Raw genomic sequence first — 18,413 nt, 5'->3', positions numbered from 1 at the left:
ATGTTGTGAAACAAAAAACTTTTTGAGCTTCTGTTTCCATTGATATTAAAGGGGTTGTCTCGCGGCAAACATCAAAATTTTAAATTACCCCATTCCCCCTGTCACCCCCCTGGCATAAAATAGCTAATTAAAGCGGTTTTTAAACCGCTTGCTACTCACCGATCCGACGAAATAAGGAGTTTAAAAAATCTTCTCCCTAAGATGGCCGCCAGTCCTTTCCCAGGGATGCACTGCGGTTTTCTCCCATGGTGCACCGCGGGTCTTCTCCCATGGTGCACCATGGGCTCTGTGCGTTCCATTGCCAATTCCAGCCTCCTGATTGGCTGGAATCGGCACACGTGACGGGGCGGAGCTACGATGACGACACGGCGACCAGCTCTCCGGCACGAGCGGCCTCATTCACCAGGCAGAAGACCACACAGCGCAAGCGCGTCTAAAAAAGCAAGAAGCCAGCGAAATTAGACGGAGCCATGGAGACGCCAGCAACGGAGCAGGTAAGTGAATAACTTCTGTATGGCTCATATTTAATGCATGATGTACATTACAAAGTGCATTAATATGGCCATACAGAAGTGTATAACCCCACTTGCTGCCGCAAGACAACCCCTTTAAGTTTATGTATCAGAGGGTTACTAAATGTGAGTTACGAGTGTTTCAAAACGGGAAGACCCTTTGCGATAACCCTGTATATTGAAACCGAAATCTGTCAGCGGAAATCTGGTCTAGATAAAGGGTTCGACTTCCAGATGGCCTTAGGGGGAGGTTTTATTGTATAGAAACTGGTCTGATATACTGCCAAATAGACTATGAACGCCCTTAACTAGCCAAGTGAGTAAAAGCCATTGAAGCATGGCATTAGAACACTACAGGCTTCAATATTCTTGTCATTAAAAAACAAATGGAAGAATTTCAGGTAATTTTTGGCCATGTGATTTAAGATAAAATTTTATATGAAATCGAGACTCTAACATTACAGCTAAAATCATAAAGAAAAACAGCTGCTAAATACATACTGGTATGGGCATATATCTTTGAGACATTAATGAGATTGTCTCATGAATCCCTAATAGGATTATATGGACATCACAAATGACGCTGCCCTTCTGTGGGCCCAATCTATAAGCCAGAGCAGGGAGCTGCTTACAAAGAGCATGTCTCTCTGGTGGATACAGCCTGTCCATGTATTACATAGGCAACATGTAATACTAGAGTTGTATGGATAGCTGTGGTTTTGGCAGGCCACAAAAGCTGATCTCCTGGGGTCTCGGAAGTTGGCTCTGAAGTCATCAGCTCATTGCTAGGTTGGCTCCAATTGAAAAAGAATTTCTTCATGGGACAACCTCTTTAAAAGTTAATCAGACAGCCATTTTCACCAGCTCCATCACACACATCGTTTGGCTCGGTCAAACGTTTGTGTGTTTTGGGAGGTAAGCCGCAGCCAGACAGCTCTGGTTCTGGCATGTCTCTCGGGGATAAGACATTCAAATTCAACGTCCCCAGCCTTTCTTTCTTCCCCATTATCATCTGTTGGGGCAAATTCCCATACAAGTTAGAGAACTGTCCGAACGTACCATTATTGATGGGTTTGGACAACCAATGCCTAATGTGTATGGAGCTCTTTATGTGTATGTTAGAACCGCTCTACAGTTAAGTATCATGTGCATAGCTGTATTACGGAGCCTGACGTAAATATCCGTAATACAGTGCTCATAGCTTGTCGCAGGCTCATACTGCACTGCTTATTTTCTCATGGTTGCAATGAGTGTCCACAAGACACAAATCATGGCATGCACCAATGAATGCCGTATGATGGGGGTAATGATGGGGGAATGGGGGTTAAATATGGTGCCAAAGGAGGACTCATATAAACGGCTTACACACCCGTAATATCCACTCACAGGGACTCTGTATGCAGCTGAATACAAATTGCCATGTGCATAGACCCTAAGGTTACTTTAATGATACTTCTGCAATCCGAGAACGATAGAAGTTCAGTTCTACTAAACGCAGCACCTGCCCATGTATTAGTCTGTACCCAGAGGTTGTATAACAAGTGAATATAAAGAAGGAAAAGTTGTTGGGGTAAGTTTACACATTGCAAAGTTTTCCAATACAGAAATCCCTCCAATATATCTGAACAGACATTGTAACGTGCGTGCGCCTCACGTTGGGATGAATGTGCCATGGATGATGAAAGGGGCTAAGTTGCAGTCAGTACAAAGATACAGAACAAAAGAAAACTTGGAAGAAGTTGGTTTAAAATTAAAGAATCAAAATAGGACTCTGTAATAGCGAATGTAAGTGCGAGTTCACGGCGCAACACAAATACACAGGTAAGTACACCGCTATATTGTCATGCACATATACACGCACAATGATGCACAGACACAAAAAATATAGGTATTCACGAATGCACAGCAAAACACAGATATATACATTCTTATTAATATAATGGAGCGAACGCAAACATGCACAAAAAAAGATACGGATTAACATATGCACAAACAATATGGATATACACAGCTATATGCACCAATATACATGCACTAACACTAATATACAAGCAGATGCATGCATACGCACACTAATATACAAGCAGATGCATACATACGCACACTAATATACAAGCAGATGCATACATACGCACGCACACTAATATACAAGCAGATGCATACATACGCACGCACACTAATATACAAGCAGATGCATACATACGCACGCACACTAATATACAAGCAGATGCATACATACGCACGCACACTAATATACAAGCAGATGCATACATACGCACGCACACTAATATACAAGCAGATGCATACATACGCACGCACACTAACATACAAGCAGATGCATACATACGCACGCACACTAACATACAAGCAGATGCATACATACGCACGCACACTAACATACAAGCAGATGCATACATACGCACGCACACTAACATACAAGCAGATGCATACATACGCACGCACACTAACATACAAGCAGATGCATACATACGCACGCACACTAACATACAAGCAGATGCATACATACGCACGCACACTAACATACAAGCAGATGCATACATACGCACGCACACTAACATACAAGCAGATGCATACATACGCACGCACACTAACATACAAGCAGATGCATACATACGCACGCACACTAATATACAAGCAGGTGCATACATACGCACGCACACTAATATACAAGCAGGTGCATACATACACACGCACACTAATATACAAGCAGATGCATACATACACACGCACACTAATATACAAGCAGATGCATACATACGCACGCACACTAACATACAAGCAGACGCATACATACGCACACACACTAACATACAAGCAGATGCATACATACGCACACACACTAACATACAAGCAGATGCATACATACGCACGCACACTAATATACAAGCAGGTGCATACATACACACGCACACTAATATACAAGCAGGTGCATACATACACGCACACTAATATACAAGCAGACGCATACATACGCACGCACACTAATATACAAGCAGACGCATACATACGCACGCACACTAATATACAAGCAGATGCATACATACGCACACACACTAACATACAAGCAGATGCATACATACGCACGCACACTAATATACAAGCAGGTGCATACATACGCACGCACACTAATATACAAGCAGGTGCATACATACGCACGCACACTAATATACAAGCAGATGCATACATACGCACGCACACATGCACACTAATATACAAGCAGATGCATACATACGCACGCACACTAACATACAAGCAGATGCATACATACGCACGCACACTAATATACAAGCAGATGCATACATACGCACGCACACTAATATACAAGCAGGTGCATACATACGCACGCACACTAATATACAAGCAGGTGCATACATACGCACGCACACTAATATACAAGCAGGTGCATACATACACACGCACACTAATATACAAGCAGATGCATACATACACACGCACACTAATATACAAGCAGATGCATACATACGCACGCACACTAATATACAAGCAGATGCATACATACGCACGCACACTAATATACAAGCAGATGCATTCATCTAAATACAATTATGCTCATACAAAATACACACACACAGAAATTCCCCTACAGATCATACAATCACACAGATACATTCATGCACAAACGTATACATGCATGCACAAAACACACGCGCATTTTAGGGAATGCTGCAGATTGTCAAATCCTCAGTGTGTCTGGTATGTCCTGGATTTGTTGTAGAGTCTTGCAGTGTATTAACGTGTATCACAAAATAGTTAAATGTATTAGAGAGAGAAAAGAAAAAAAACAAACATCTCCTAGTGTATGACATGGATCTCATCTAAAGCGGTTCCCCCCACCTTTTCTGGGAGGCGCTGTCCTGCAAAGCAAATGCAATGCGACCAACCCATGCCCCCTTTTACAGACATTTTCAAATGAAATACAGTACTCGAGATAAAAAAAAGCAAAGTGTAAAGTAAAGGTAATTTATTATTATACATAAACATGAATCTACAATAGCAAAGTAACATTGTTAACAGAAGTGGACGCAGCGCAGAGAGGAGCGACGTCTCCGGTGGGGAAAAACAAAAACAGCTTCACCATTTCTTTAAATGAGCAAGAAAATTATTGTCTGGGATACCTGTTAAAACAGAATCCAGCAAGACACAAGCAAAAACAAGATCACACAGACGTCCCCAAATCCTCAGGTGATAAATGTGCATCGCTGGGACCCTTACTGATCACTAGTACGGGGGTCTCGAACGCTCTGTCCCTTCTGCTCAACACAACCGTGGTAAGGAGAAGAAGCTTGTATGAAGCAGCGGTTGAGCATGCACACCGCTACTCCATATACAAGGAACTACGGAAACAGCCAAGTACAGCATGCGTTACCCTACCACTCACAGTTTGTAAAGAGCAGTAACATGCATGCTTGACTGCTGCACCAGACAAACTCCCCCTAGTAACATAGTATGTAAGGCTGAAGGGAGGCAATGTCCATCTAGTTCAGCCTGTTTTCACCCCCCCCCCCCTTGTTGATCCAGAGGAAGGCAAAAAAAGAACCAATGAGGCAGCAGCCAATTTAGCCCAATTGTGGGAAAAAGTTCCTTCCAGACTCCATAATGGCAGTCAGAATAAACCCTGAATCAACATTTTGAAAGCTCCTACCCGACGCCAAGACCCGGATCAACAACCCATCTGTTTTTTTACGTCTATATCATGTTATATAGTGCCCCAGAAAGGCATCTAGTCCCCTCTTAAAACTCCTCTATGAAGTTTGCCATCACCATGTCCTCAAGCAGAGTTTTCCAAAGTCCCACTGCTCTTACAGTAAAAAAAAAAAACCCTTCTGTGTTGGAACCGTCTTTCCTCTAACCGTAGAGAATGCCCTCTTGTTACCGTCGCAGTCCTGGGTATAAACAGATCATAGGAGAGAGCCTTGTGTTGTCACCTAATGTATTCATACATAGTTATTTGGTTGCCCCTTAGCTGTCTTTTTTTCCAGGGTGAATAATCCCAATTTTGACAGCCTCTCTGAGTATTCCCGTCCTCCCATTCAGCTGTAGCTGTAATAAAGAAGAATGGGGTTTCTGGGGACCTCCATACCAGTGATCGATGGGGCCCCAGGCATCTAACCATTATCACCTATTCTGTGGATACTTCATAAAATCCTACTATCGAAAAACACCTTTATTGGTACACTTGCCAACCAAAAAACAAAGGTGTGTAATCAAAATTTTTGGTGTTGGAGTCCATTTTCTTGAACTGATGTCTGCATCGACTACCACAGAATGAATGAAAGGGCGTTACATTGTTGGTAAAGCTGGAAATAAAAGAAATATACCCCCCACACTTTTAACAGTAATCACAAACTTACTATAATGGTATACTAATATTAATGTATATACATGGCTACATTCACAGGAGAATGTCAAATCCACTAGCCAAAAATATCCACATTGTGTAGACTACACCACGGATTTCCATTATCGTAATGGAAGACTTTTAGGACGTGGATTTGCAGCCGATGTGATATGGAATCCCATAAGGATTAGCAGCCAAATCTGATGTGTGAATGAGACCTTGCATCTATTTTTTCAGTGATAGGACTACCAGGTAAGGTTTGCTCAGACCAATGTAGTCTTCAATCAGATGGATATTTTATCAACAACTTTTGCTAGGATGGAAAAAGTAATATCCTTTCCAATATCCGAAAATTAAAGTTGTGTTATTTCTTCTGTTCACATCAATCAGATATGGAAAAAGCCAAAACAATATTGATCGATGCGATAGAAGTACCGGTCATATGTACTGTAGAAGCAGTCCAAGTAGCTGCTGAAAAAAAATGAAGGGGACGCTCAAAATAGCCCTATCCAGCTTTAATTCGAGGGATCTACAATCCCCCCCAAATCACAGGAGTATTAGCAAACAAGAGGAGAGGAAAAACTAGACTAAGAGAAGAGAATGTAGTGGGGGACAACAAGCATTGACTGTCTTGTGCCAGGACGGTGTGATGACTTGAACCAGTGCCATCGGGAGGTCCACCTTGAAATGGGCTACCTTTATGTAGGCAATGATTCACTATCACTAAAACACTCTCGACTTGGCCATGGGATAATTTTTATGTATAAAATTTAACCAGAATTGGTGCTGAAGGAGAAAATCTGAGACTCATCACTGTATAGTCAATGGAAACAAAGACAGAATAATGTATATAGACCTTTTTTAAATAAAAAACAAACAATTTAGCATTTTACATTACATTTATTTAGTACATAAAATAATCAAAGTACCTTAAGAAAATCTTAAGCAAACGCCCACCACCATTACATTGTCAACCAATGTTCCCTCATGCAGAAGCAGATACACGGGGTATCTACTTATCATTGCAGTCAGTGCATGAAGCAAAGACATGAGAACTGACGTTTTCAGCCCAGTTTCATGAGGACTGGAACCTGCAAGGCTTCATTTTAATAAATGGAAAGAGGCTGTGCTCATATTGTTGCTGGGGACCAGAATTTAAGTCTTAAAGGGTTGTGAGGTGCGACGATTTACCTTATTACTTAGTGGTGAACCTCCAAGTGAAAGTTGTGTAGGGAGGGAGGGTATCTTTAGAAAATGTTCAAATAACTCACATTCATATTAAAAATAAATCGATACAAATAACCCAATCACCGTCATTCAACCACTCATGCTTAATAGAAAAAAATATATTCTATAAAATTAGGGATGTGTGTTAACGGAATCGTTTCATTCTTACCCTCGCAGCTTCTCAGCAGACTCTGGCAGTTTAATGTTCATTTTCTTTAACAAGAACAAGATGTAGCTTGTCCACAAGGTCACATTCAGTGGGTTTGCCTTCACAGCACGAATGAAGATCTGCACAAACCAGAAACATTAGTGATACTGCACTAGAATCACCCAATACACATTTGCAATTCATTTGGGCAATCATATATCCAATGTTCCGTCAAAAAAGAACGTTGAAAAACATGTGCTCTTATAGGAGAAAAAGTAGTTAAATCTGAAAAAATACAAGGCAAATAAAGTGAATATATATAACAACAAGGTGAAAAAAATATATAAATCTGAAAACTGAGCTGTCACTTGCGTTATCTAACAACCTCTAATTTTACAAGGAGAGGGGTGCAGGAAGCAGAACTATGGGCTGTGGCTTGGCTTGATCCTTATACTGAAGAAATTGAAGTAACCAATAATTTACTTCTCCTAACAGAAAAGTGGCTAGGCAGACATAAGTCTTTAAGAACATGTTCACCGCGTATTTGTGAACTGGTTGCTGTTAAGGCTCCTTCAGAAATGCCAAAAACAGCATCCATTTTTTGCATTTCGGAAGAACCTAATGGTTTCTAAAGGCGAAGTGAACCTAATGCCTAGCCTAATGCCACAGGGCATGGGAGGAAATGGGCAAGGATCCTGCCATACAACCATCTCAGCTTCCTGGAACCTTGCAATATTGTGGAAGAGGGAATGAGAGATTGATGTTAAATTGTGCCTGTACTGACTCTTTCCCATCCGCTCTGACACTAGCAGTAAAGAGGTGCTCATGCACACTGGTAGATACAGTTTCTGAGGTAATCAAACTACTAACGACCACTTGTCTGTTTGTATGTATATGTGTGAGTCTCATAGCTCGGCTCCCTGGCAATGTTATAGCCCCGCCCCTGGTGAAGTCATAGCCCCACCTCCTGGCGCCATTATGGCAGGTCCTAACACACTGAGAATACAACTAAACCGCTATTATGTCAGACACAACTCAGCAGTCCTGACAGAACACACTGACCTACCACCACCACAAAGATCTGGTGGGCTGAAGGACCCGTGGTGATGTCACTGCTGTGGGAGGAGCCAAGCTGTGTGTGTGATGTGTGGTAATCAAGCTAATGTGTGTGTGATGTGCCACCAGAAACACTGCCACTATAATGTCCTAATAATTACTAGTGTGAAAATAGTAGTTAAGAAGGCAATTTTGCATAGTTTCAGCCATGTATGTATACTTTGCATTGAGGTAGCTTGTTGTAGATTTCCTGGGACCTTGAAATAGAGCCCTTATTTTCTGAGGCTTAAAGGGGTTGTCTCACGCCGAAACGGGTTGTTTTTTTTTTCCATTGTTCGGCGCAGGACAAACCCAAGGGATGTGTTAAAAAAAAAAAATTATATTATATTATATATATATAAAAAACTTACCCGAATCCCCGCTCTGCGACTTCTTCCTTCTTCCTATTTCTTCCTTCACCAAGATGGCCACCGGGATCTTCACCCACGATGCACCGCGGGTCTTCTCCCATGGTGCACCATGGGCTCTGTGCGGTCCATTGCCGATTCCAGCCTCCTGATTGGCTGGAATCGGCACACGTGACGGGGCGGAGCTACGATGACCAGCTCTCCGGCACGAGCAGCCCCATTCACCAGGCAGAAGACCGCACAGCGCAAGCGCGTCTAAAAATGCCAGAAGAAAGTGAAATTAGACGGAGCCATGGAGACGTGGACGCCAGCAACGGAGCAGGTAAGTGAATAACTTCTGTATGGCTCATATTTAATGCACGATGTATATTACAAAGTGCATTAATATGGCCATACAGAAGTGCATAACCCCACTTGCTTTCGCGAGACAACCCCTTTAAGTCTTGAGATTGACTCGCTCGAAACTGGGAGCTGGCCACTTGCAGGAGCGAGAGTTTTGGCTAAACAACACGTCAACACTAGGTTTTAGTGTAAAATAAGTTGGGGAGCCCTGATTGAGACAGAAGCCACCTGCCGAGTCTTGCATACCAATCCTATTAATTAGAATAGACCCTGTGAACAATACTTCCCAGGCATCGCATGTTTGCTTCAGCAACTCTACTGACCAGCTTGCAGTGGCATCTCTATACTCTCAATGTCAGGTTGAGTGGGAGTGTGTGTGTGTAGGTACATTTAAATACTTAGATAGGTCTGCTACATATATTTCTTCATAGAAGATTGCTTATGTATGATATCAGAGCGCCCAATACGACCCAAAACCGAAAAAAAATTCAGGTTGCAGTAAACCCAAACCTCTCACTCTCGCCAACACATATCGTGGTCAAGGAAACCAATATCTTGGTTTCTCTTCTGCAGACTCCTTGACCATATACGCTGTTCATCCTGTGTCTGCAGAAGGGACACGGTGTATGGTTAAGTGTCTAACAAAATAGGCGCCATACTGGGGTAAAAAATATATATATCATTTTTCTTACTTACGGACCTCGCAAATCATTTTAGCCGAAAGGAGAAAAAGATGAAGTGAATGTGGGATGAAATTCAGTGAAACCTGAAGGCCGATTTTGGGTAGTCTTACACTTTTAGGTTTAAATTACAAAATAGTTTAAAACTTGCCTTTTCTTTTTCGGTTGCCTCAGTCTTTTAGAATCGCCGTCTTCATTGTAGCTGAATACCAGTGTTCATGATTAAGGTCTCATCAGCTTCTGCGGCATCTTGCAGAGTTTCTTGAGTTTTTACACTACCTCATTCTGGAGAGACTAATGGCCTCTCCAGTAAGACGTAGTTATCCCAAGCAGCCAACGTTCCTGATGCTCCCTCCACTGCCCAACATTTCTAGACAAATGTCAAACCACTGAGTTCCACATAAAATGACATTTCTAGCATTTTCAGAATGATCAGTGGAAAGTTACACAAATAAAGCCAACTGAATTTATATACATGTAACAATACATCACATACATTATTCATCAAAAAGCAGTTAGCAAAAGGAAAGAAAATCTTGTTCTTGTTTTCAGTATAATATAACTGAAGGGAATATATGCTGCAAATATATAAATCGTCCTGTTAAAATGTACAAACACATGCGTACGGATGCATATACAGTATACGATATAGCTGCCTGCCGGCCTGATAATGCATGGCAGGTACAAGATTCAGGAGGCAACCGATTCCAAATCTAGAGTTAGACCATAAGGAGGAAAATCCAAAGTGAATCACAAATACGAGAACATAGAAGACTAGGGCAAAACAGCGATTTTGGTCACAATAATGCAACCTTGCAATCTAATAGATCAGTGTGATGGCAGATCTAACAATGGATTACTTGCAATCTTCTGGTCACATCACAGCAACTTGCGAGCCAAAATGCGACCACATTGACTATTAGATTCCGAGGTCACAGGGCGGCACTGCAAATTTGGCCACACAACCTATGTAGTGGACAACGTTGCCATGTAGCCCTAACATAAAAGTCAAACCTGCGGATAATAGAAGGGCAAGCACAATTTGAACAAAACTTTTTTTGAACCATATTACCCTTAAGACTGCATTACCTGCTGTCTCTAACACCATGTCCTCCCTCTTCCTCAAACTCAACCTCTCAAAAACTGATTTCCTTGTCTTTTCACCCTCAACAAGCCGACCTCCCCCCCCACATCTCCATATCAGTGTCTAGCACCACCATAACCCCCAGACAGCATGCCCGCTGTCTCGGGGTCACACTGGACTCAGACCTCTCCTTTACCCCCCAATCCAATCTCTGGCCCAAACATGCCACATGCACCTCAGAAATACTGCTAAAATCCGTCCGTCCCTCACCACGGACACACTAAAGACACTCGTCGCCTTCATCCATTCCCGACTCGACTACAGCAAATCGCTATTCATCGTCCTTCCCTGCACCAGACTCGCTCCACTCCAATCCATATTAAATGCAGCAGCTAGGCTCCTCTTCCTATCCAGCCACTTCTCAGAAGCCTCTGCACTATGTCAGTCACTGCCCATACACTGCAGAACTAAATTTAAACTCCTCACCCACAAAGCTCTCCACGGCGCAGTGCCACCATACATCACTTCCATCCTGTCCGTACACCACCCAGCCCGCACACGTCAATCTGCAAACACACTCAGACTAAACACCCCTCTAATGCTCGCCACAGGACTTCACCAGAACAGCACCCATCCTCTGGAACGCTCTACGCCACAGCATCCGGACAATCCCTGATGCACGAAATTTCAGTAGCGCCTTAAAAACGCACCTCTTCAGGGAAGAATACCAAATCTCCGGATCTAGTCCCCCTGTCCCTCCCTACAGCTCCCCACACCTTCAACCCTGATTATCAAATACCTCTACCCCTGTACCTCCTTATCACCACAACCAGTTTACCCCATTTTCACATGCAATTCCCATGCTGCCCATGCCTCATCTGCACCCCCCTGTATCACCCCCACCCTATTGTCTGTGTTCTTCCATGCTTGAAAGAATAGTTTATCACTATTAAGAATCACTTGAAGAGTGACACAAGAAGATACAGATATTATGAAACGATGTATTTCAGAACGTTCCCCTTATAAATAACAGTGTGACGATCGTTTATGATCAACCCGTTTTCTTGTTGCTGAGTAAAGCAAACGTTCTGCATTAGAAAAAGGATTTGTACAGCAAATGCTCTGTACATACCGGCCCAATCGCTCCGCTGGTAAGAGAGAGGAGGAAAAGAGCCGTCAAATCCCCTAACACTCGCTTTGGGAATAAAGGGGTAGTGAACAGGGATAGTATTATGCCGATAACACAGAGGAGAGGCTCCATAGGGAATGCTAGCTGTAATGCTCCAGACTGCAAAAAGAAGTTGCTTGGTTAATAGATATAAACGAGTCACTCGCTGGAGTTGCACCGTAGGGAAACCTTTGCTTTTTCACGTCACCTTAATAAACTTCTTGTTTGAATTTCGTGCCATCTTCTTCCTTTCATCTCCAGAGCTGTGCAAGGACGGAGGTGGTGATCCCGCGGCAGAGATACTCTTGCTGTGACTAATGTGATGTGGATAGTTATTCCTGTTGTTCCTCTTCTCTGGACTTTCTCTCCAGAGTGCCTTCTTTGGCCAGGGTGGAGGTTCAAGTATACTTAATAGAATTATCCGGTTTAAGGAGATTGTACCATCAAACCCTTTTTAAAAATCAGCGCCTGGGAGGAGCAGCTGATCATCGCGGATCCTGCAAACAGCTGATTGTGTCAGGGGAAGTCATGGCCAGCCAAGCATTCTCCCTGCAGCGACCGCAGCAGGAATGTCGCATTCAGTGGTGGGTTTTTTCAGAGAGGCTCTCCGTTCCAAGTCATAGATTGGGTCCTGAGTAGAGGGGATCTTATTTTATGAAGTTCATGTGCTCTAAAACTGTATGTTGACATGAGTTGTGATGTTGGCACAACCTCCTTCACATCTGGGAGCAGATTACCACCAATATGCCAAATATTCATTTCGATCTACACTCCACTAACAAAATCTAAGCTTAACATATAACCGAAGCTCCCTGTCCCAGCTCTAGGATTTATCTGATCCTGCAGCAGATCTTGGAAATGTGCTACTACATTAAATCAAATGACTTTGTAATATCCAGTTTAACGCGTGCCCTAAAATACAGCCTATTACCCATTTTACCACCCAATTCTACATTAGTCCTCAGTTCGACAATCTGTCTTACACCTCATACACTACATATGTGCATCTACGCCGATACTGACCGGCTCATGCAACTTTGAGTGCCTTGCTTGACTTTATGCAAATAATATAGTAGGCAACAAGCACTTCTACGTCGTTTCACCCCATTTTCTGTTTGATGGTAAGTTCTTGTGAGTAGGGTTCTAATGCTTGTGTTTAAGTGTTAATTATGCGTCTCTCTTATTTGTACATGTGCTTTCTGAACTGTAAGTATTGCAGAAACAGCGTATCACGCGTAATATGTTTATGGAAGGCAACCAGCGAAATGAAGTACACCTTTGTACTAGAAGAATCCAGAGCTGCTTCTCCAGTTTGTGACACACATACCTTTTCCGAGTCTTCTGCACTGCCAAGCTGTTGCTCTATGTCTGCATACTTCTTCCAGAAGATATGAGAGAGAGGGAAATGCATAAGGAAGGCGTCATAAGCTTTCCTAGAGGCTGCCAGGTTTTTCTGTGAACATGAATGACAAATGCCTTTGTAAAGTAATGAAAGCAATGGATTACAACCCAACTGGAGAAAAACGGCCAACACAAGAATCAATCAACATTGCATCAAAATTAAATCTTTAATCAATCTCTCTCTCTATATATATTATATATATAAAAAAATTTTAAATCAGTAAATTTATGCTAAAATAAAAGTATGGGAATGGGTTCCTCATTTTGTTTCAGAGGTTTTGATTTGGCGTCGCCTTTGGGTTATTTTCTTTCTTATGCTTATATTTTTAATTTATTCTGTCATTTTGTTTTACTTATTCATGTAATTATTCTTTTTTTACTATCTATGTTCCCCATTGACGTCATATAAGATCTCTGGGGGAGCATTCACATGTTTTTTTATTCTACACTTTTCCACTGAAGCTGGAGCATCCATAGCAGTCTCAGTTACTGTGAAAACATCCCCTGTAGTGACAACAGTCACTGAGAGATGTTCAGGGTCTTCTGGGACCCTGTAGCTCTACTGTACCAGGGAATCCCGGCGGTCACGTGACTGCGGGCTCAGGTAGTGGAAGTTATACTTTCACTCTTTAGTACATAACGCTCATTGAGCACTGTGTACATGGGAAAGGAGAAGGCAGAAAGGGTTAAAAGCCACATCTCTCCTCCTCCTCCGGGTTATCAACTGTGACTAACAGCTGACAACCCATCCTGCTTTTGAAAGATTGCAGAAGCAGGGGCGGCTTTAATCCCACGTCATATTTTTACTATCGGCTGGGATTAAAGCCCAGGACCAAGCGCCGTAAATTTACGGTGCTTGATCCTTAACGGGTTAAGTCACATTGCGAGCATTAGGAAGTGTATGTTAACAATGTCATATATTGGAGCTTAACATTATATATGTTAAACCGGCAACAGCCAGTCCCAGATCCATCCTAGTAACAGGAGAAGGCCGAGGCCTATAGAAAGACTCAGTCCCACAAATTGGCAGGAGCCGCCTCAGCTGATCCAGACATATACCAGTATTGAGCCACTAAATGCAAGTCACTATAACACGTTTGCTATAAGAGGTGCAATCTTTTGTCATAAGGCTCTGTTCCTACGGGCAACATAGTTTCTACTCTTAAAGGGAATGTCCCACAAAATAATACAGTTTATAGGTATATCCAGCCCATAAACATTTTTTATATCTATACTTGTTTAATCACTATCACTGTGTTGACCTCTAAACTTTTACAAGCGACAAAAAAAAAAAAAGTGGAGAAGCTTAGAATGGCATAAGCCTCCACCCCCCCCCCCCCCTTTTGTTATCTTGGCGGGGTACCTCTGCTGACCAGCACACTCAGCTAATTAAATGAGAATAGGGGCCCACAGATGGAAGAAACTGATAATACAGGGCACCCCTCTACTCAAAATATTGAGTTGCAATCAGGGCCCCAAAAGGATTGCCCCTTATGGAACAAGGAAAACCGAGTTTAATGAACCCCAAAAATCCTTAAATACCAAAATCATAGATATTGAATCATGTGTGCTGGTATTATCTTACACCACCGTAAGCTGCTACAGAATCGTAAACAAATGTTTGATGCTGTATAGATGACGAGAGATCAACATATATAAAGAATTCAGATGAATTGCTAATCATATATTGGTTCAAAAGGGTTCGACTCATCAGGAACAAAAAGTATTAGAAAAATAATTATCAAGTAACAATGAGGAGAACTCAGAAGGGATCAATGTCCCGAAACAGTTTATCCCCAAATTGAAGTCCTTATTTATTCAAAAGACCGATCAGGTAACTAGTTAAGGGCACCCACAGATCAAAAATTAATAAAGCCAAATGTCATAGTACATGATCTGATAAGCCCTAACCCCCTATCACCTAAGAAGCAAAGATACAGAAAACCCAAGTTCCGAAATAGAGCTAACTACCGTATTTTCCGACGTATAAGACAACCCCCAACTGTCGACTTATACGCCGGGAATACGGTGTAGAAAAAAAAAACAATACTCACCTCCCACGGCGCTGCAGCTGGCTGTCGCTCCCTCCTCCATACCGATGTCATTGAATGGCTGTGACTGGTTAATCCAGTACGACTTTCATTGGCGGACGCCGCGCTGAGTTAGCCAAATCAGAGCATTAGCTTTCTGGAGGCGGGGCATTCGAGCCCTGCATCCAGAAAGCAATACTCTGTCAGTGTGGAGTGAAAGCCTCCAGCAGCGCTGCATGAGGCGAGTATGGCTTTTTTTTTCTATACCGTATTCTCGGCACATAAGATTGCCTCTTTTTCCTAAGAGGAGAGCCTAGCTGGTCAGAGGACAAGTGCAGCTGTAATTACTGGCGATATATCTAACACCTATCAGCCTGCCCAGCCCCGATCCCACGGAGAAAGTCCGTGACTCTTGAGTTTTTCCTGGAGGCAAACAGATCTATCTGTGGTTTTCCCCCCCCCATCGGGCTACTAGCTGGTTGAACACCTCAGTGTTGAGGGACCACTCCCCCGGGTCAACCTGTTGCCTGCTATCTCGTTCCGAAATCCTCTCAGATGGACTGCTGTTATGGACTGAAGATTGCCCTCTGCCCAGGAGAAAATGCTCTTTGTCAGCTTCTGTAAGTGCCGGTGCCTGGTCCCTCCCTGATGACGCACAAAGGAAACAGTCGTCATATTATCAGACTATATTCGGACTTGCTTACCTTTGATTTTGTTGTGTTCATTGGGACTTCCCAGACTGCTCTAAGTTCTCTATGGTTAGAAGACTGGGAACTAATGAGAGAAGGCCTACTTGAGCCCCCAACATGATTTACTTGCATCGGTAGTTATCAAAAACTAAAGGATCCTCATGCCACCATATTTCATTGCTCGGGTTATTGAATAGAGTTTACCTGGTCAATGACCTCTTAGTTAGTGGGAACAATACATTTCTTTTTTTTTTAAAGAGATATCTGTCTCCGGTCCACTTGGGCAGAACCTCCCTTTGGAGGGGCCTAGAATGTGCCCGAGCCTATGGCACCATGGTTATTTTCTCCAGAATTTGCATTGCTTCTCTAATAAGTAAAAAGCTTTTCTTTCCAAAATCTCTTAACTGATTCTATCATCTGCCTTTTTTTTTTCTTTTTGCGGAAGGGATGATGAGCCTGAGCCCGTATCTAGCAGTACCCCAAGGAATACTTTTTTTTTTAAGTGTCCGGGGTCAGACTTCCAATTTTTTGTAATTTATAATCCACCCCAGACCTGATAAAAGTTCTATTGTCTAGATCAGATCAGTTGACATGGACAATATTAACCCCTTGACCTCTGAGGTGAGCCATTGGGTCTATCATTTTGGAAAATAAACACAGGGCCGTTGCCAGACCGAAAGGCAGACACACAACCTGAAAATGGTGAATGTCTGTGTCCATTGGAACTGCAAACCTAATGTATTTTTAGTAAGTTTGATAGACTGGTATATAGTAGTAAGCACCCTTTAAATCAAAAGGTACATAAGATGCTGTTCTGCTTTATCAGAGGTATAGTAGATTTAATTGTTTGCATTTTTCATTTCTTAACTGTGATATATTTATTGCGACTTTTAAGATGTATTATTCTAGACGATCCGTTTGGCTTGGGGACTATAAATAGTTTTGAATAGTAACCTTTTCCCTGTTTACTAAGGCCCCCTTGTCCATGGGCGAGGTGGAAAAATCGCTAGCGATATTCCGCCGCCGGGAAGCAGGGGAGATAACTGTCAGTTCTCTTCAGTTAGCCTATCTGACAGACAGGCTCACCTCCGAGAATCTTGGCAAATCGCAGCATGCTGCAATTTGAGCCCCGCGATTGGAGAATCGCTATGATTCTCCGCTTGTGGACAGGGGGCTGTGCTTTCCATAGTAAAAGCGTGCACTGCGCTACTCGCTGACGGATTATTGCCACAAGTAACGCAATGCAAGATCGCCCGTCCACGGGAGCCCTTAAAGGAACTGGCACTATTGCACCCATCTGTAAAAGGTCCTTCACCCCTTCTTATATTTTTGGCTGGAAATTTATGGACTGATGAGTTGTAATCACAAATTTCCTAGGTGGTAGAGAGTAAAATTCTATCCTATAACCCTGCTGGATTATTTCCAGTACCCATGCATTATCAGAGATCACAGCCCATTTCCCATAGCATATGAGCAATCTGCCTCCCACTGGCTGTTGGACTTCAGAGGATATTTGAAGCGGGAACCTCTTCCCTGGAGGTTCTTTGTTTTAGACAGTCCGCCAGTCTTGTGAGCCAGAGAAACACCTATCTGGCCACGGATGTGGCTGCAACATTAGCCTCTATCAGAGTAGATGTGGCTTTTCGTGCTTTTTTTTGTCCATAGGTTCCTGTAGGTGAGAGACGTCCTCAATGGAAGGGAGGTATGTCTGGTTGCTTTAGCTACAGGTGAATCTACTTTAGGGATTTCACTCCATAGGCTTGTCTCTTCTGAATTAAATAGGAGTCTCCCAATGAACTCTCTTGAGAGAGTTAACCTGTTCTCAATGCTATTCCTAGCTGCTTTGGTGATGCCAGTCCTAGTCCTCCTGGATTTAGACTGCAGAGGCTCCACCAACCACGCCTGGCGAACAGCTGATGTCAATCCCATGTATTGCAGAAGGATGATTTTTAACCCCTTCGCTGTAGACGTGCACCTGGCTGCACCCCGTGGCAACTTACAAGTATACAAGTGCAAAATTTCATGCTCCTAATCGCACCTGCTGTTGCAGTGCCACAGGCACCGAAGTAGGAAATGACCGCAATTAGCAAGGAACCCCCAGATCGCTTCTTTGTGCGCTCAATTCTGCACAGTCAGCTACAAGACTTTTGGTGCCCCTGTCGGGAGCTTTCCTCTATGTCCATCAGACAGGAAGAGTCCTGGAGAAATGTGAGGACGGCGGCCTTTTAAACGCCTCTTCCTGTCCCAGAAAGGTTAAAGGGCAACCTCCAGTAGTGTTGTCAGGATGGA

At 42.9% G+C, this 18,413-nt stretch overlaps 1 protein-coding gene across 2 annotated transcripts in view; it reads right to left on the bottom strand.

Moving 5' to 3' along the window:
- Positions 1-18,413, bottom strand: part of LOC136582106 (pre-mRNA-processing factor 39-like) — a 42,336-nt gene that overhangs the window by 17,196 nt on the left and 6,727 nt on the right. For both annotated transcript variants that reach the window (XM_066582909.1, XM_066582910.1), the window contains exons 3-4: positions 13,332-13,457; positions 7,289-7,407 (exon numbers count right to left, since the gene is read on the bottom strand). In XM_066582909.1, the coding sequence (XP_066439006.1) occupies positions 7,289-7,407; positions 13,332-13,457 (245 nt within the window). The remainder of the gene's footprint in view (positions 1-7,288; positions 7,408-13,331; positions 13,458-18,413) is intronic.

This window comes from Eleutherodactylus coqui, chromosome 11 (assembly GCF_035609145.1).
Source record: "Eleutherodactylus coqui strain aEleCoq1 chromosome 11, aEleCoq1.hap1, whole genome shotgun sequence".
In the NCBI taxonomy this organism is placed as follows: Eukaryota; Metazoa; Chordata; class Amphibia; order Anura; family Eleutherodactylidae; genus Eleutherodactylus; species Eleutherodactylus coqui.
Note: the sequence above shows the minus strand (reverse complement) of the source record. Positions and strands in the feature narration are given on the sequence as shown.